The 19,782-nt window shown below is 44.0% G+C and overlaps 1 protein-coding gene across 3 annotated transcripts; it reads right to left on the bottom strand.

Annotated features, from left to right (window-relative positions):
- Window positions 1–56: 56 nt before the first annotated feature.
- eppk1 (epiplakin 1) lies at window positions 57–15,442 on the bottom strand. 3 transcript variants are annotated; one of them, XM_086136189.1, is made up of 3 exons: window positions 15,285–15,442; window positions 13,087–13,183; window positions 57–10,851 (listed from the first exon to the last, which is right to left on the bottom strand). In XM_086136189.1, exon 3 carries the CDS (start codon window positions 10,843–10,845, stop codon window positions 256–258), a length of 10,590 nt encoding a protein of 3,529 aa, XP_085992315.1. In that variant the 5' UTR covers window positions 10,846–10,851; window positions 13,087–13,183; window positions 15,285–15,442; the 3' UTR covers window positions 57–255. The 3 variants fall into 3 exon arrangements, with proteins under 3 accessions (XP_085992315.1, XP_085992318.1, XP_085992316.1); XM_086136192.1 differs by lacking the exon at window positions 15,285–15,442 and adding an exon at window positions 14,944–14,961; XM_086136190.1 differs by lacking the exon at window positions 15,285–15,442 and adding an exon at window positions 14,687–14,782.
- Window positions 15,443–19,782: the final 4,340 nt, after the last annotated feature.

The raw sequence follows: 19,782 nt of genomic DNA, 5'->3' as shown, positions 1-19,782 counted from the left end.
AGCAAATACGAGCTTCAGAAATCCAGATAATACTTGTGACTGAAACAAAACAAGCATCAGTGCTCACATTCTTGTTTATTAGGTCATATTTTACAGTACAGACATATTCAAAATGCATATTTTTTTAGTAGAACAAGCTGAACAATTCCTGAGAATATCAGTCTGAAACTAGGATTAAGTGTTTTGGAGCGAAAAAGAATAGGGCTCAACTCAGTACTGTTTAAACAACAAAGCATAAAGATGTGAAAAGATGATTCATTTTTTAATCAAGGGGAGTAAACTTAATCCAGTGATGGGGTCTGTGATGCACCTTTCAAGCAGTTGGAGATAGGTGAGGTTTTCCTGTGTGTTCGGATCAAAAAAGCCCTTAGTGTCGTCACCTGAGTCAGACAGAATCTGACTAATTTCCTCATCGAAGTAACCTCTTTGGTAAGCCACCTGCACAGGGACTCTGTGGCTGTGTACCGGGTCAATGATGCCTCCTGTTGCAATTTGTGCTTCCAGGAGACGGATTCCATGATCTTTGACAATCAGGTCTTTCTTCAGGGCCTGGAAGAGAGATATTGTTTTTTCCGTGTAAGGGTCTTTGTATCCTGTGACAGCTCGTTCTGCTGAGAGCAGCTTCTTTTGCCATTCACTGCCAACCACTCTCTGAGCCACAGCCTCTTCTACAGAGAGCTTCTTGTTCTTGACAGGGTCGATGACAAAACCGGTGGCAGCTTGGGCCTCCAGCAGCACAAGGGAGGTTCCAGGAGTCAGCAGGCCTCTAGACTTGGCTTCATAGATGCTCAGGGTCTCCTTGGTGGACTGCAAGTACACTCCTGCAATGCAGTTGGTCCCTTCTAGATACCGACGGACAGAGTCCATTTCACTTATTTCCTTGATTGTGATTGTTCCTGTGTTGAGGTCTTTGTAGAGGTCTTCATTGATAATTTTGGATTCAAGCAACTCTGCAGCACTGACGTCCTTTCGAATACCATGGAAGCTGTCGGTCTCTGTGACTGTGGTGGTGATGGTGGTCTTTGTGGTGCTCTTGTCAATGTCTGTTTCCGGTATTTGACATATGATGGTTGATGAGGAGGTTGTGGTCGTGGTCTGCTGCTGAATGATCGTCAAGATGATTTCCAAAAAGCGTTCAATCGTGATAGTTCCGGACTTGTACTGTTGCACAAGCTCTCGCCTCTTCTCCTCAGTGATGTATCTGGAGTAGAGCAGATCCCACAGCGACACAGTGCTTCCCTGATACTTTCCACCTGCTCTGGTGGTAGTTGTTGATTTCAGTATAAATTTTGTGGCCTCGTCAACAAAGAAGTAAAACTCCCCTTTCTTCACAATAACCAACAGGCTGAGTCCAGTGACGGGATTGGTGATACACCTCTCGATCAGCTGGAGATAGGTGAGGTTCTCTTGTGTATTGGGATCAAAAAACCCCTTGGTGTCATCATCTGGGTCAGAGAGAATCTGGTTCATTTCCTCATCAAAGTACCCTCTTTGGTAAGCCACCTGCACAGGGACTCTGTGGCTGTATACCGGGTCAATGATGCCTCCTGTTGCAATTTGAGCTTCCAGGAGACGGATTCCATGATCTTTGACGATCAGGTCTTTCTTCAGGGCCTGGAAGAGAGATATTGTTTTTTCCGTGTAAGGGTCTCTGTATCCTGTGACAGCTCGTTCTGCTGAGAGCAGCTTCTTTTGCCATTCACTGCCAACCACTCTCTGAGCCACAGCCTCTTCTACAGAGAGCTTCTTGTTCTTGACAGGGTCGATGACAAAACCGGTGGCAGCTTGGGCCTCCAGCAGCACAAGGGAGGTTCCAGGAGTCAGCAGGCCTCTAGACTTGGCTTCATAGATGCTCAGGGTCTCCTTGGTGGACTGCAAGTACACTCCTGCAATGCAGTTGGTCCCTTCTAGATACCGACGGACAGAGTCCATTTCACTTATTTCCTTGACTGTGATTGTTCCTGTGTTGAGGTCTTTGTAGAGGTCTTCATTGATAATTTTGGATTCAAGCAACTCTGCAGCACTGACGTCCTTTCGAATACCATGGAAGCTGTCGGTCTCTGTGACTGTGGTGGTGATGGTGGTCTTTGTGGTGCTCTTGTCAATGTCTGTTTCCGGTATTTGACATATGATGGTTGATGAGGAGGTTGTGGTCGTGGTCTGCTGCTGAATGATCGTCAAGATGATTTCCAAAAAGCGTTCAATCGTGATAGTTCCGGACTTGTACTGTTGCACAAGCTCTCGCCTCTTCTCCTCAGTGATGTATCTGGAGTAGAGCAGATCCCACAGCGACACAGTGCTTCCCTGATACTTTCCACCTGCTCTGGTGGTAGTTGTTGATTTCAGTATAAATTTTGTGGCCTCGTCAACAAAGAAGTAAAACTCCCCTTTCTTCACAATAACCAACAGGCTGAGTCCAGTGACGGGATTGGTGATACACCTCTCGATCAGCTGGAGATAGGTGAGGTTCTCTTGTGTATTGGGATCAAAAAACCCCTTGGTGTCATCATCTGGGTCAGAGAGAATCTGGTTCATTTCCTCATCAAAGTACCCTCTTTGGTAAGCCACCTGCACAGGGACTCTGTGGCTGTATACCGGGTCAATGATGCCTCCTGTTGCAATTTGAGCTTCCAGGAGACGGATTCCATGATCTTTGACGATCAGGTCTTTCTTCAGGGCCTGGAAGAGAGATATTGTTTTTTCCGTGTAAGGGTCTCTGTATCCTGTGACAGCTCGTTCTGCTGAGAGCAGCTTCTTTTGCCATTCACTGCCAACCACTCTCTGAGCCACAGCCTCTTCTACAGAGAGCTTCTTGTTCTTGACAGGGTCGATGACAAAACCGGTGGCAGCTTGGGCCTCCAGCAGCACAAGGGAGGTTCCAGGAGTCAGCAGGCCTCTAGACTTGGCTTCATAGATGCTCAGGGTCTCCTTGGTGGACTGCAAGTACACTCCTGCAATGCAGTTGGTCCCTTCTAGATACCGACGGACAGAGTCCATTTCACTTATTTCCTTGACTGTGATTGTTCCTGTGTTGAGGTCTTTGTAGAGGTCTTCATTGATAATTTTGGATTCAAGCAACTCTGCAGCACTGACGTCCTTTCGAATACCATGGAAGCTGTCGGTCTCTGTGACTGTGGTGGTGATGGTGGTCTTTGTGGTGCTCTTGTCAATGTCTGTTTCCGGTATTTGACATATGATGGTTGATGAGGAGGTTGTGGTCGTGGTCTGCTGCTGAATGATCGTCAAGATGATTTCCAAAAAGCGTTCAATCGTGATAGTTCCGGACTTGTACTGTTGCACAAGCTCTCGCCTCTTCTCCTCAGTGATGTATCTGGAGTAGAGCAGATCCCACAGCGACACAGTGCTTCCCTGATACTTTCCACCTGCTCTGGTGGTAGTTGTTGATTTCAGTATAAATTTTGTGGCCTCGTCAACAAAGAAGTAAAACTCCCCTTTCTTCACAATAACCAACAGGCTGAGTCCAGTGACGGGATTGGTGATACACCTCTCGATCAGCTGGAGATAGGTGAGGTTCTCTTGTGTATTGGGATCAAAAAACCCCTTGGTGTCATCATCTGGGTCAGAGAGAATCTGGTTCATTTCCTCATCAAAGTACCCTCTTTGGTAAGCCACCTGCACAGGGACTCTGTGGCTGTATACCGGGTCAATGATGCCTCCTGTTGCAATTTGAGCTTCCAGGAGACGGATTCCATGATCTTTGACGATCAGGTCTTTCTTCAGGGCCTGGAAGAGAGATATTGTTTTTTCCGTGTAAGGGTCTCTGTATCCTGTGACAGCTCGTTCTGCTGAGAGCAGCTTCTTTTGCCATTCACTGCCAACCACTCTCTGAGCCACAGCCTCTTCTACAGAGAGCTTCTTGTTCTTGACAGGGTCGATGACAAAACCGGTGGCAGCTTGGGCCTCCAGCAGCACAAGGGAGGTTCCAGGAGTCAGCAGGCCTCTAGACTTGGCTTCATAGATGCTCAGGGTCTCCTTGGTGGACTGCAAGTACACTCCTGCAATGCAGTTGGTCCCTTCTAGATACCGACGGACAGAGTCCATTTCACTTATTTCCTTGACTGTGATTGTTCCTGTGTTGAGGTCTTTGTAGAGGTCTTCATTGATAATTTTGGATTCAAGCAACTCTGCAGCACTGACGTCCTTTCGAATACCATGGAAGCTGTCGGTCTCTGTGACTGTGGTGGTGATGGTGGTCTTTGTGGTGCTCTTGTCAATGTCTGTTTCCGGTATTTGACATATGATGGTTGATGAGGAGGTTGTGGTCGTGGTCTGCTGCTGAATGATCGTCAAGATGATTTCCAAAAAGCGTTCAATCGTGATAGTTCCGGACTTGTACTGTTGCACAAGCTCTCGCCTCTTCTCCTCAGTGATGTATCTGGAGTAGAGCAGATCCCACAGCGACACAGTGCTTCCCTGATACTTTCCACCTGCTCTGGTGGTAGTTGTTGATTTCAGTATAAATTTTGTGGCCTCGTCAACAAAGAAGTAAAACTCCCCTTTCTTCACAATAACCAACAGGCTGAGTCCAGTGACGGGATTGGTGATACACCTCTCGATCAGCTGGAGATAGGTGAGGTTCTCTTGTGTATTGGGATCAAAAAACCCCTTGGTGTCATCATCTGGGTCAGAGAGAATCTGGTTCATTTCCTCATCAAAGTACCCTCTTTGGTAAGCCACCTGCACAGGGACTCTGTGGCTGTATACCGGGTCAATGATGCCTCCTGTTGCAATTTGAGCTTCCAGGAGACGGATTCCATGATCTTTGACGATCAGGTCTTTCTTCAGGGCCTGGAAGAGAGATATTGTTTTTTCCGTGTAAGGGTCTCTGTATCCTGTGACAGCTCGTTCTGCTGAGAGCAGCTTCTTTTGCCATTCACTGCCAACCACTCTCTGAGCCACAGCCTCTTCTACAGAGAGCTTCTTGTTCTTGACAGGGTCGATGACAAAACCGGTGGCAGCTTGGGCCTCCAGCAGCACAAGGGAGGTTCCAGGAGTCAGCAGGCCTCTAGACTTGGCTTCATAGATGCTCAGGGTCTCCTTGGTGGACTGCAAGTGCACTCCTGCAATGCAGTTGGTCCCTTCTAGATACCGACGGACAGAGTCCATTTCACTTATTTCCTTGACTGTGATTGTTCCTGTGTTGAGGTCTTTGTAGAGGTCTTCATTGATAATTTTGGATTCAAGCAACTCTGCAGCACTGACGTCCTTTCGAATACCATGGAAGCTGTCGGTCTCTGTGACTGTGGTGGTGATGGTGGTCTTTGTGGTGCACTTGTCAATGTCCGTTTCTGGTATTTGACATATGATGGTTGATGAGGAGGTTGTGGTCGTGGTCTGCTGCTGAATGATCGTCAAGATAATTTCCAAAAAGCGTTCAATCGTGATAGTTCCGGACTTGTACTGTTGCACAAGCTCTCGCCTCTTCTCCTCAGTGATGTATCTGGAGTAGAGCAGATCCCACAGCGACACAGTGCTTCCTTGATATTTTCCACCTGCTCTGGTGGTCGTTGTTGATTTCAGTATCAGTTTTGTGGCCTCGTCAACAAAGAAGTAGAACTCCCCTTTCTTCACAATGGATAGTAGGTTAAGGCCGGTGTTTGGGTCCGTGACACACCTTTCTATAAGTTGGAGATAAGTAAGGTTCTCTTGCGTGTTGGGATCAAAAAAGCCCTTGGTGTCATCATCTGGGTCAGAGAGAATCTGGTTCATTTCCTCGTCAAAGTACCCTCTTTGGTAAGCCACCTCCACAGGCACTCTGTGACTGTATACTGGGTCAATGATGCCTCCTGTGGCAATTTGAGCTTCCAGGAGACGGATTCCGTGATCTCTAACTATGAGATCTTTTATCAGAGCCTGGAATAGGGAAATTGTATCACCAGTGTAGGGGTCAATGTATCCTGTGACAGCTCGTTCTGCTGAGAGCAGCTTCTTTTTCCACTCACTGCCAACTACTTTCTGAGCCACAGCTTCAGCCACTGAAAGCCTCTTGTTGTTGACAGGGTCGATGACAAAGCCAGTAGCAGCTTGAGCCTCTAGGAGAATAAGAGACGTCCCAGGAGTCAGCAGGCCTCTGGACTTTGCTTCATAGATGCTCATAATCTTCTTTGTAGATTCATCTCTGACACCGGCTATGCAGTTTGTCGCCCCAAGGTACTTTTGGACCGATTCCATTTTGTTAACATTGTCTACAGTCACTTCCCCTTGTATAATTTGCTTGAAAAGCTCCTTCGATATGATCTTTGACTCAAAGAGCTGACTTGCTGAGACCTGCTTCCTCAGTCCTTTGAACTTTCTTTCTTTGGAGGAGACCTCTGTAATGATGACTGTGAGTATTTCAATCAACTCTTCAATTGTTATGGCGCCGATCTTATATTGTTCTATGAGCTGCTCCCTCTTCTTCTGAGATATGTATTCAGACAGCAACAATTCCCACAAGGTCATGTTTTTGTTTTGGAATTTTCCCACATCGATGATAACGGTTTTGTTTTTAAACTCCAGCTCTATTTGCTCCTTTGTGTGAAAAACATTTGATGTCTCCTCATGCAGTGCTATAAGAAGAAGGCCTGTTTTAGGATCTCTTTCACATCTCTCCATCAGCTCCAGGTAAGAGAGTTTTTCCTTTGTGTTTGGGTCAAAGTATCCCTTTGAATTTTCAGGGGTTGTCAGCAGGCCTATGAATTGGTCATCCAGGAGTCCCCTTTTGACTGCAACATGAACAGGCAGCCTGTGACTCATGTTTGGGTCTACGATGCCGCCCGTTGCTATTTGTGCTTCAAGAAAACGAATGGCATCACTTCTTTGAATCAGTTGCTCATTCATCGCCTCAAAGAGTGATATTGTTCTGTCGGTGTAGGGGTTTTTATAACCGGTGATGGCTCGCTCGGCCAACAGAAGCTGCTCACTCACATCTGGCCCAACGACTTCCTCTTTTACAGCCTCATCAACAGCATAGAACTTGTTTGCGAGAGGATCAATGACCCATCCTGTAGAAGCCTGCGCTTCGAGCAGTAAACGTGCAATGCCATCTGTCAACATACCTTCCGTTTTTGCGCTGTATATGCTGAGAACTGCTTGCGATGGATACACTTTAACCCCAGCAATGCTTCTTGATCCATTCAGGTATTGTTGCACGCGCTCACATTTGGTGACCTGTGCCAAAGTCACTTTGTCTTCCTGCACCTGTTTGAATGTGTCATTGTCGATAATGCCAGAGTCCAGCAGTTCTTTGGCCGAGACAAGCTTTCTCAGGCCCATTGTCATTTTGGGAGCTTCACTCTTCTCCAGTTTCTCAATGGTCGATATCACTAGGGTGGTGATAGTGTGTGTGGTGACCTTTCTTGTTTGGAATTTTTCTATCAGTTGATTTCGCTGGTCTTCAGTGAAGTAGCCAGAGTGGATCAATTCCCAGAGAGAAACTGATTTTCCTGCATAGCGTCCTAACGATATGTTCACTGTTGTTTCTTCAAAAATTTGCCTTATTTCACTGTCAGTGTACAGTCTCCCATTTGTTTTTGAGGTTTTTGGTGTGTTAGTCATTGGTAGGAGGAACAGTCCCGTTTCTTTATCTTTTACACACCTTCCCAACATCTCCATGTATGTCAGATTCTCTTTGGTGTTGGGGTCAAAAAAACCTTTTGTGTCATCACTTGGGTCCAACAGAATTTGATTCATTTCTTCGTCAAAATATCCTTTCCTGTAGGCGACGTCAAGAGGTAAGTGAAGACACTTCAAGGGGTCAATGATGCCCCCTGTTGCAATTTGGGCCTCCAGTAATCGAATGCCGTGCTCCTTCAGAATGAGATTCTTTTTCAAGGCTTGGAAAAGAGAGATCTTTTGACCCGTGTATGGGTCAGTGTAACCAGTGACAGCCCTCTCCGCAGACAGAAGCTTTTCATACATTTGAGGACCAATTAACATTTCTCGAAGCCCTTGTTCCACTGTGAGCTTTTTGTTTGCCAATGGATTGACAATGAACCCTGTGGCTGCCTGCGCCTCTAGGAGGCAAAGAGCTGTGCCGGGTGTCAGGATGCCAGTTTTCTGTGCTTCGTAGATGCTCAGCTTCTGATTGGAGGGCTGCAGTATCACGCCGGCGACACAGCTCTTCCCTTGTAGGTAGGCCCTCACGCTCTCCATTTGCAACACATCAGTGCTGCTTAACGTTCCATCAATCAAGTTGCTGTAGGTTTTTTCATCCACTATTTTAAGCTCCAAAAGATCCACAATGGAAACCTTCCCTCTGAGGCCTTGGAAGCTGAGCTCCACTTGCTGTTTTATCTCCTTGCTCTCAATGACGATTAAAATCGACTCAATGATTTCCTCAATTGTGAGTCTCCTTGACTTGAAGAGTTTGAAGAACTCTTGTCTTTTATCCTCAGAGAGATACTCTGAATTGATGAGGTCCCAAAGAGTGGCATGCTTGCCCTTGAAGCGGCCATACCGCACAGAAACGACTGTTGTTCTGAACAATTCCTTCATGGCGTCGTCGATGTTGATTTTGTGACTTTTGCCTTTGAGTGGCAGGAGACAAAGTCCCGTACTGGGATCTTTGACACATCTGGCCATGAGCTGCAAGTAGGTGAGGTTCTCATGTGTGTTGGGGTCAAAAAAACCTTTGGTGTCATCACTGGGATCACTCAAGATCTCGTTCATTTCCTCATTAAAGTACCCACGCTTGTAGGCCACTTGGACGGGAATGCGATGGCTGTTCACTGGGTCGATGATGCCGCCAGTGGCAATTTGTGCCTCCAGGAGTCGAATACCGTGGTCCTTCACTATGAGGTCTTTTTGCATTGCTTGGAATAGAGAGATTGTGGTCCTGTAGTACGGGTCTTTGTATCCTGTCACCGCCTTCTCTGCAGAGCGCAGCTTTAGGCATAAATCAGGCCCAACAATCTTGGCTTTGATGGCATCATCCACCGAAAACTTTCTGTTTCCAATAGGATCGATGATAAATCCTGTTGCCGCCTGTGCCTCAAGTAAAATCAGAGCTGTTCCTGGCATGAGTTTGCCTTTCTTTCTGGCTTGGTAGATGGTCATGATCTGGGAGTCAGGAAGAAGAACACCTGCAATACTGTCTTTCCCCTGGAGGTACACATGTAGATTTTGATCCTCAACCACCTCCTTAACAGACTTCCTCCCTTTCTTCAGATCATCGAGGACGTCCTGGCTAATGATGTCGGCCTCAACCAGCTGTTTGGCCGTGACCGTTTCTCTGATGCCTTCAAAGATGACCTTGGTGTTTTTGACAGATGCCTCAATGGTTTCTAGAACTGTTGTGACAATCATCTCGATTGTGAACTTCCTCTCACGGTATTTGCGTATGATCTCTTTCCTCTGCTTTTCATCAAAGTAGTCTGACATCAGCAGCTCCCACAGCGATACCGTCATTCCCGCATACTTGCCACATGTCACTTTCACCTTCTTCTGTTTGAAGGCCATCTTCGTTTGGTATTCAATAAAGGCGAAGTTGAGTCCATCGGATTTGTCTCGAAGCGGAAGGAGGCAGAGTCCAGTGGAAGGATCTGTAACACACCTTTCTATCAGCTGAAGATATGTCAGATTCTCCTCTGTGTTTGGGTCAAAGAATCCCTTTGTGTCATCTCCCGAATCCTCGAGTATGGCTTTCATTTCTTGGTCAAAATAGCCTCTTTTGAAGGCCACCTCTGTGGGGAGTCTGTGGCTATGGATCGGGTCGATGATTCCCCCTGTGGCAATTTGCGCCTCCAGTAGGCGGATCCCGTGTTCTTTCAAGATGAGATCTTTGGAAAGTGCTTGAAAGAGCGAAATGGTTTCTTCGGTGTATGGGTCCTTGTATCCAGTCACAGCTCGTTCGGCGGAGCGCAGCTTAGCATAATATTCGGGGCCAATGAGCTTGTTTTTTACAGCCTCGTCCACAGTGAACTTTTTGTTTTTGAGGGGATCAATCATGAACCCCGTTGCAGCCTGCGCCTCCAGCAGAACTAGCGCCGTCCCAGGCATCAGTATGCTCTGCTTCATGGCTTCATAGATGTTCAGTATCTGATTGGATGAGAGTATCGCAATGCCCGCGATGCTGCCTTTCCCCTGAAGGTATTCTTTCACCGTCTCATTCAGCATCACTTCCTGGGTTGTGGTCTTACCCTTCTGCAGTTTGTCATAGATTTCCTTGTCAATGATCTTGGACTCAAAGAGCTCTGCAGAGGAAATTCCCCGTCTTAACCCTTTGAAGGTGATGAAGATGGGGAGAAGAAGTAGACCTGTGTCAGCTTCCACAATGCACTTTTCCACCAGGGCTTTGTAGTTGACGTGCTGTTGTGTGCTCGGATTGTAGAACACCTTTAACTCTGACATGTGGTCATCCAGCAGACCTTTTTCATAGTAGCCTTTCTGGATGGCTGACTCCACTGGAATGTTTGTCTTCTCAATGGGATCAAACAGGCCGTGCGTGGCCATTTGCGCTTGAAGTAGTCTCAAACCGTAATCTCTGGGCACTAAGTCTTTTTGCATGGCTTGGAACACAGATATGGTTTGGTTAGTGTAAGGGTCTTCGTAACCGGTGACAGCCTTCTCTGCAAAAAGTAGCTTCTCCTTCAACTCAGGTCCGACGAGTTCCTCCTTGACGGCCTCCAGGATTGGAAGTATTCGGTTCTTCACAGGGTCTACAACACCTACTGTGGCGGCCTGGGCTTCCAGCAGGGCCAGCGCGGTTCCAGGTTTAAGCAGACCTTTCTTCATGGCTTCGTATATGCTGATCTTCTGCTTGGACTTGCCCAGATAGACACCCGCCACAGGGCCATGGATTTGGGTGTGGCCACTTTGCTTCTCATTTGAATCAACAGACTCCATCTTGGCCTACGGTTTAAGGGAAACATTTGTATCAGAACTGTCAAACGGAGCGATTCTCAACGAACAGGTTGAGAGCCAAAAGTATTGCATGGGCCCATTATGGAGAGGTAGTTAAAAATAACAGAGGGTTTTCAAAAGCCAAACATACAACACAACTCTGAGACATTTTCCACAGTACTGTCTTGGAATTTACAGTCCATTCTACACATATATGGAGAATCTGATTAATATTTTTTAAAAAATGAGTCATACAAGTTTAATTTGTTCTGCGACCATGTTTGGAATTCAATAAATTTGTATCTCAAATCATATTTTCCCATTAAAATGAATGAAAATTAATCCATTGTAGCACAGGTGTCACACTCAAGGCCTGGGGGCCAGATCCAGCCTGCCACCTCATTTTATGTGGCCCGCAAAAGCAAATCAAACATGTCAACTTCCATGATGCCAGCTAAAATCTGGACCGAAATTTCAAATTCATCAAATAAATAAGAAGGGTATAGTAAGCATTTTCTTCTAACCAAACCCGTCATGACAGTAAATTAAACAAAACTCTTATTCGCGACTTCTTTAAATGGTTTCAGTCATAACGGCCCTCCATGGGAAACGGTAACTAAAATATGGCCCATGACAAAAATGAGTTTGACACCCCTGTATAATAGCCTCCCCACAAAATTATATATATATATATATATATATATATATACTGTATATATATCCATCCATCCATTTTCCGAACCGCTTGATCCTCACTAGGGTCGCGGGGGGTGCTGGAGCCTATCCCAGCCGTCTTCGGGCAGTAGGCGGGGGGCACCCTGAATCAGTTGCCAGCCAATCGCAGGGCACACAGAGACGAACAACCATCCACGCCCACACTCACACCGAGGGACAATTCAGAGCGTCCAATCAGCCTGCCATGCATGTTTTTTTTTTGGGGGGGAATGTGGGAGGAAACCGGAGCACCCGGAGAAAGCCCATGCAGGCCCGGGGAGAACATGCAAACTCCACACAGGGAGGCCGGAGCTGGAATCGAACCCGGTACCTCTGCACTGTGAAGCCGACGTGCTAACCACTGGACTACCGGGCCGCCCTGTATATATATATATATATATATATATAAATACAGCCATCTCATTACCTCTGCGTCCCACGTCCTAGACGCATAATTTTCCCGCGGGACGCACAGTTCCAAATAATGTGCGTTTTTGGGACGCAAGGAAATTTCTCAGTCAAAACAACAATAACAACAAAAAACGATGTTACATCTTTTTTTCCAGCAACGATCGCAGTTTGACAATCGCCGCCATTGTTGTTTTGATCTCGCTTTAAGTAATCTCACGTGACGAGATTTCCGTTCTCGCGAGACGAGATTGGCAAGATCAGCAGACGATTGCCAAGTTGTGTAACGTTAAAACAAGTGTTGCGAACAAGTGTTGCGAATGTTTATTGTGGAGATATCACAGAGGAAGCAGCTAAAGTTGGATAGTTTTTTGCGATAATCACATTGGAAGCAGAGTAAAGAGAGGAGAATTTATGAACTCAAAGACTGAACCATGGGATCAAATAAGAACCTATTTCTCAGCAAATCTTGTATGCCTGAATTATTTAAATTTTTGCAGCATTTGTTTATAAGAAATAAACCTATTATCAATCTATATTGTTGTTGTTTGTGTTATTATCATATGCAATTGAATAAGTAGACCATTTCAGAAATCAAAATTTGGGACTCTCTCAATGCATAATGGGACTCATACTTTTCTGATCAGCGAGTCCCTGGAACTCGCTGGGCTCAAACTGTAAAATTATCACTGTGTGTATATATATCTACGTAGCATTCTCTAATAATTGATAAAGACCCGCAGCAAGAACATATTTAAATAGAATTTAAAGAATCGTTTTTTCTTTGCTTTAGTTCAATGGACATTGTGCTGCTCCTTCTGTTCTGCGCACCACTGCCACCTGGGGGCAGTATAATATAGATCTGGATATCCTTTTTTTTTCAAATATAAAACATGTATTTCTCTTTGTATTTTGTTTAGTTTGACAGTTGAACTTTCACAAGGGGATTGCAATGAAAAAAAATAATGTTCAGCGCTCATCAAAACGGTGGCTTGGAGTGATATGAGATAAGTTGACTGCCACCAGACAGCACCTCTGTATTCATATTGTTGTATTCACAGTCGACAATTTCTTCGCTACATTGTAAAATATCGACCTCAGAAAAAGTACAAAAAGACTTACCCCAATTCGATAGATGGGTTTCGTTTGGAGTATGTTGGCAGCCTTGACGCTGGATCGACTTTCCAAAATCTCCAAGGTTTATGGCTCAATCACTCCCCTGCAGAGAGAAGGCATTCATTTCATCATTCAACCATCAGTTTCAGTTCATCATTTTCACAATAAACCATCATCGGAACACTTTTGTGACCTCCGTGATTACATCGCGACTTAAAAACAGCAGAGTTTCGGCATTACCCGCGAATGCTAATCTTGCGAGTGAAGTTGCCCGTCAAGTACTCGGTCCTATTTTGCCAAGGAGTCGCAAATTAAAAAAATAGCCTCTGTCACTCTTTTATCTTCCCGCTTTGTCTCAAGGTGTTCATTTCCCTCACCCGGCGTGATGTCATCACAATGAGAACCTACAGGTCAAACTGGCCGTGCGTCTGCACACAAAACACAAGTGCCTCTTGTTTGCGCAACAGCAGCTTGCATGTGCCCCCGGTTTAACAAAAGTATTGCATGCTTCGATCAACGATTTGAAAGTTGGGTTTGTGCAAATTTACCCGAATCAAACACAACGTTCCGCAAGTGAGATTTCACTTTCACATCAGACGGTCGTAAAGCTTTCACAACTGCAATAATTATAGACACACATCACACAATCTTATCGCACCAATAAACTATTCTGTAGAATAATAACTGAATACAATTTTAGGCCTGAAAGCGATATTTACAAGTGTTCATGTCAAGATAGATGTCGACAATGTTTTGTTTTTTTTTTTGCCATGTATATAAGGAACAATTCGTTTACTCATTTAATCATTGCATGACAGTAACTGTCATTGCCAGCGTTCCTGTTTACCGCAGGAAACCTGGAAAGATTACAAAAGGTTCCAGTAAAGGCACTTGGACGTCATTGCATGTCAACTTGTATTCGAGCACATTTCCAGAGCTGAAAACGGAAAAAAAAATGAGGCATCTCAAATTAATTAAGATGGACAGTCCACCTATCAGTAATGAGATGTAGGTGAAGTATTTCTATCGATAGTTTTACTTAAGTAGGTGACGTGATTCAAAATATTGTGCCGGAATATTTGAGGTCTCTGTTTACATTTTATGTTGAGTGCAGTATTGGGGGAGAAAAAATAATAATAATTACATAACATTTACGCTTCTCAAATGTTGAAATCTGATTTCAGCATTTTTTTTTCCCAAATAAAAATGAAAGTTGAAGGTTTGTGTTCTGCACCTCAATTGTGACTTGGCACTCAAGAGATAAAACTTGAGCTGAATTGAGGAAGACGGCCGGTGAGAGATCATGCGGATGAATGAATCAAATATGCAAAAGAAGGGATCGAAATGAAACATTTGCGCCTCCCTTTTAGCGTCTGATGTTACTTCTGCGTTAACATGTTTGATGACAATTAAATAATGTTTGAAAACATCTTAAAATACAGTCGTAAAAGAATGAAAGAGTAATGTGAGTAATTACTTCCCTCTTCTCTCAATGCCAAAAAACAAAACCAAGCCGTTTAAGGAAAAAAAAAAGGAACATGACTATTAAAACTGTGTTTCGTGCGACTCATGCATATTTCCTTCCATGTGCTAATTGACGTCTCACCTTCCTGTCTTTGCGAGTTACAAGTGTCGTGCAGCCGAGCGAAAAAAAAAAAATGTCTGGGAGCCACCAACGATGCTTGTCGCGTCAATCAAAAGTCAACGGCCTCCAAGCTACAAAAAAAAAAAAAAAAAAAAGTTGGAGATAGTCAGGGAAATTCTCTACAATCCGTTCAGTAGATTCTCTCTTGGAAATAAATAAATAAATGCAATAAAAAGTCCGTCCGAGTACGAGGTCACACTTTCTGTCGCGCTGCTTACCTTGCGTCCACAAGTCTCAACTTGTGAGATGTTAAGGAAGTTACGAGTGACATTTGTACAAGCAAGGCGAAAGGCGACTGAGTGAGGAATGTTTGCTGTCTCTGTTTTTTTTTTTTTTTTTAAATCAGGGAGGGTGTTGGCTCACCAAGCAGGATATTGACATTTCACTATCAGTGCCAGGAAAGAAACTAAAACTTTTTTTTTTTTTTTTTTTTAACAAGTGTCGAGTCGAGTCAAATCGCACTTTTGACTAAATTATGCTTTCAGTTCGTTCTATCTACTGAGGCTTGACATGAATGACAGGACGGGATAAGGCAAGAAGAAAAAATAAAAAAGCTCACTTTTTGCCGCAGCCTGGAGTGCGCAAAGTCCAACGTCAGCAGCCGATGTCATCCGGTGTAAGAGACATTCCCAAGGTGCTCACAAAATCTCCTCGGAAGTCCAGCGGGGCAGCCGGATTTAAGAAGAGTCCCGGTGGGCCAAGCCCCACCCCCACTTACGCCTCTGTGGAACTTCCTCCTCCCGGGGAGGACCTTGGGGCAGTCGAGACCCAGAGAGAATTCTTTTCGACTTCCTTTGAGCGACCCCATTGTTCTCTGAAACAATGCGGGGGTGTGTGTGGAATGTTTAATTATGCTACAGGTGCGCTTTAAAATGACAGGAACACACCGTGTCAACTGTCAAAGTTGGATTTGAAGATAACGGGTAGATGATTTACCTTGCGGTGGATCTTCGACCGCGGGTGATTCCCAACCACTGAGCGACGCGGTCGGATGCGACTTAACTGCTTTGCAGTGTGCAGGGTTCTGCAACTTTTGTTGCAGATGTAGTGGCCAATCAGAAACATCATTTCGCATCGCATGATCTTTACAAACTTTTTAGAGTTAAAAAGTAACAAAATAACTAAAAATCCTCCCCACCCTATTTTTTATATATATATATTTTTTTAATGAAATAAAAATAAAATGGATTTTCAAAAAATTAAAACTCACAGAAAGTACATACAGTATTACATCAACCAAAATAACCTAAAATTATGGCAAAAATCGTCTTTTTCATCTTTGTCAATTATATCATACATGAGCTTTCGGGGTACAATTGAAGGTTTTAATTTCAGTATTGCTGTTTGGCCAGAAGAAGGAAGGTCAAAGAGTCGTTTGAGAATTGTAGCTAATATACTTTCTTACACAACACTAAATTATTATTTTTTTGTTTTAAATCTGGCACTCTAATACTTCATATATCAACACACTCATTTTCTGAAAAACAAACAAACCTGCCCCCAAAAATAATTTAAAAGTAAGTATATTAAAAAAAAAAAGGTCTAAACAAAATAAAAACTAACTGGAATGAAACATCCAAAACTAATTTAACCAGCCCCTATCAGAAAAAAAAAATGTTCCGCGTAGAAAGTGAGATCCCCTCAGCCACACCAATAAAGTGCTGTATATCCAGTTTCACTTGTTAGTTCGATTAGATCTAGAATTACTTATTTACCTCTGGCTAAAAAGCAAAGTGTGGAGAGTTTCTGTCGCTCAAATGCAAGAGTACAGTCCATCAGTTCAAGTTTACTCTCCAACTAAACATCAAACAAAGAGAATTACAGGTCTATTGGAAACAACCACATCCCGTTGCCGATTTAGCTTAATGCTAACAAACAATGCAAAGCGCCACTGATGGGCTCACGAATCTAGCAACATTGCAGTACTTACAGGTATAACCCTTTACTCAACGGACATCTGAATACAGATGGCAGAGCAATGCATGTAGACAGACAATGTCACACTCACAGGTCATATATATATATATATTTTTTTTTATATAGGTCATATCTGGGGGTTTTGGGGTTTTCTTTTTTTGCCAAGCGCCAGTTCAGTAGCCTGTTTTTTTTTTTTCAGAATATAAAATAAGTGCCTTGGCACAAAGGTTGGGCAACGTTGTTTTACAGCATAGCAGCGGAGATGTGAAATCTTATCTGTTATGGGTAACCATGCACACAGGCGCACACATACACATGAACATGTAGACACACGATGCAGTTTTACGCATGGACAATTAAAAAAAAAAAAAAGTCACCAAAGCAGTCATTACTTAGATGATGATGCACGGAATGAAATTTAACAGCTTTAAATGACAGGCAAGTTAGGACTTTTACTTGCGCTTCGTCACGCTTGAATTCCATTACATCACGAGCAAGCAGGAACTTTAGCGTAGGTGTCGCATTCCGATTAGATAAGCGCCAATTGTTTTGCGCGTGTGTGTGCTCGGCACCTAGATTGATTTGATCTTCAGTTAAACAATGCAATGCCTTTTTTTTAAATGGACAAAACATTTAAGGTGCCGAGATAAGAGGAGTTTAAAGTGCAAAATGTTAGCGGAGAAAGCGCAAAACGACTCGAGGATGCTGTACCACTTCAAAACTGTAGGTGGCAGTAATTACAAAACGGGGTAGTCACAGCTCCACTTGGCCAAAAAGCAAATGGATTCGAAAGGGGGAGGGGAAAAAAAGACAATAAATGTCCTTAGATCTCAACAAAATATAATGGAACTTTGTTGTTTCTGTAATTAACACCCTAAAATTCTTAAAACACCGACAAACATTGAATATCTTTTTTTTCATGAAAAATAAGGGGATAGGCAGACAAAATTACAAAAAAACAAACGCGACGATCAAACATTCAAATGAGCGATTCAAGCAAGTATGCGGAGGTTGGCTGTTGTCAAACTGTCATCTTGTGGATGACGGTAGGTAGTAACGGCATTTTAGACGCCTGACGTCAAATGTTGTCATAGCTTGCTTTGCCACGCATATGCGCCAACCAGCTCGCAGCAAATAAATATGAGCCTACCTTGTGTTTGGGGGAGATAATAAAGCCTTTTAGGCCGTTCATGGTGAAATATTATTGAGTAGCATCTTTCGCCCACCCCACTTCCGTGGGAAATAATTAGATCGCAAAATTACAAACGAGAACTAACGACAGCTGGGTACAAGTCTCAGGGGTGCAACTTTTTTTTTAGGGGTAAAATGGCGGGTCAGAAAGCGGTTCCTCCGAGGTGACGTCAATCAATCCGGTTGACTAACAAGCGAGTACGATTTTGAATTGAAAGCCGACTTATCGGATTTACCTCATGATGAAGTCATGTTGCTACACAGGAGAAGGAGTGGCATCCACAGGGAGGTTTTTTTTGAAGGTCACTGCTTTAAGTGGGAACAGGCTCAAACAAAACACAAGCTCACCTGAAATCACAGCCAACACATTTACAACACATAAAGAAAACAAACTAAAAACATTAAAAGATTACTGCAAATCCACAATAGTAAAATTTAAATAGAACACAGGGAGAGATTTTTTTTTTGCCTCTGGGCATTTTTTTGGGCTAGACACTGTCGGCGTGTTTACTTTCCAAATGTGGTAGTTGGGAGTTCCGTGGGGGGGAAGTGGCAAGATGAATTCACCATCACTACCTAATTCATATGCATGTTTGATTCTACACTTGAAAATTAAACTACATTAATAAGCAACAGCTGAATGAAGGCATTTTATGAGACTCCTTATATGTGTGTATAGAGAGAGAGAGATTGACTATTTTATTTGAAAGTCGGCTTCAACCAAGGTGTTATCCTAATTTTATGTCAAACCTTTTTTTTTTTTTTAAATCGTGTTAAACGGCCGGTATGATTCTTTGAATATTTCAAATTGCTGACCCCTGTCCTACAGGATTCCACCCCATTCCTAACTTTCCCTGGCTAGGAATGTTAGCAGCGGCGTTCCTACATTGTCCACTGCTGTCAGGGACCGCACCCAGTTTTCAAGTCTGTCTAACATCAGCCTGCTATTTTTGCCTCAAATCTTCAGCTCGTGTGTGTTTTTTTTTTAGGATGAACCTCACTCTGGGCTTCATCCTGCTTCTGTTTGTACACTAAAACCGCAAGAAACCGCAGAGGCTGACCCACTCAAACACACATTAGCCATCGAAAGACTCGAGAGGCACGTCAGGACGACAACTCGCCCACACATTTCACCGCAACACAAAACCAAGTCGTTTTAAACGCATGCCATCACGCTGTGACTGCACCCGGCAGGTTTTTAATGTTTGGGCAATCACAGGCGCACCCAGTTTCAGCCGAAAGGGGGATGAGGGGAGGTGGGGGGGGGGCGGGGTGAAGTCTTGCTTGACAGAGTAGTTTGCTTCTCAGTGCTTGTCAAGACATCTCAACTGAAAAGACGTGAATGTTAAACACGAGTCACGGATTTGTTGCGTGTTGTATCTGGCTCCTCGTAGCACTTGTTATTTCCCCACGCAAACACTTCAAAACAAAAGCAGTGACTCGATGATTGACAGGGAAGTCAACGAGAGTTAATCAGACCTCTGGCAAGGCCAAGCCCAATTTGGATGGATATCTGCTTCTTGCACATCCTTAATCTTTGCTCTTACAATCCTGCACGGCCTAATCTTTGCCATCCATGTGTTATTTATTGGAAAATTAAGAAGGAAAAAAAAAAGGGTCGGATACTCACCCGCGTTTAAATTCCCTTTTGCACTGGTTTTATCTCTGGCCTCGATATCAGGATGGGAGGTTGAAGTCAAACCGTGAAATTTCCAGCTTTCAACGGAGATTAAATCTGTTTGCAAAGGAGCGGCCACCACAGTGTCAAGTTTAACACTTTGTGTTAAAAGCACTTGCCACTGTCCAAGAGCTCAACATGTAATTACACTGGGGTCACTTTTTTTTTTTCCTTTTCCCTCCCCGTGGAGTGACATGAAAAATTGACAAGACTGCTCCTCTAAAAGGGCATTAGGTTGATCTCTGCTAGGGGCAAAAATTCTAATTTGGAC

The sequence above is a fragment of the Hippocampus guttulatus genome, chromosome 18, assembly GCF_054856545.1.
Source record: "Hippocampus guttulatus isolate MCC_2025c chromosome 18, RoL_Hgut_1.0, whole genome shotgun sequence".
NCBI classification, from domain to species: Eukaryota; Metazoa; Chordata; class Actinopteri; order Syngnathiformes; family Syngnathidae; genus Hippocampus; species Hippocampus guttulatus.
Note: the sequence above shows the minus strand (reverse complement) of the source record. Positions and strands in the feature narration are given on the sequence as shown.

Coding starts and splice junctions, on each gene's coding strand:
- eppk1 (XM_086136189.1), bottom strand. CDS start 10,845: ATGGAGTCTGTTGATTCAAATGAGAAGCAAAGTGGCCACACCCAAATC.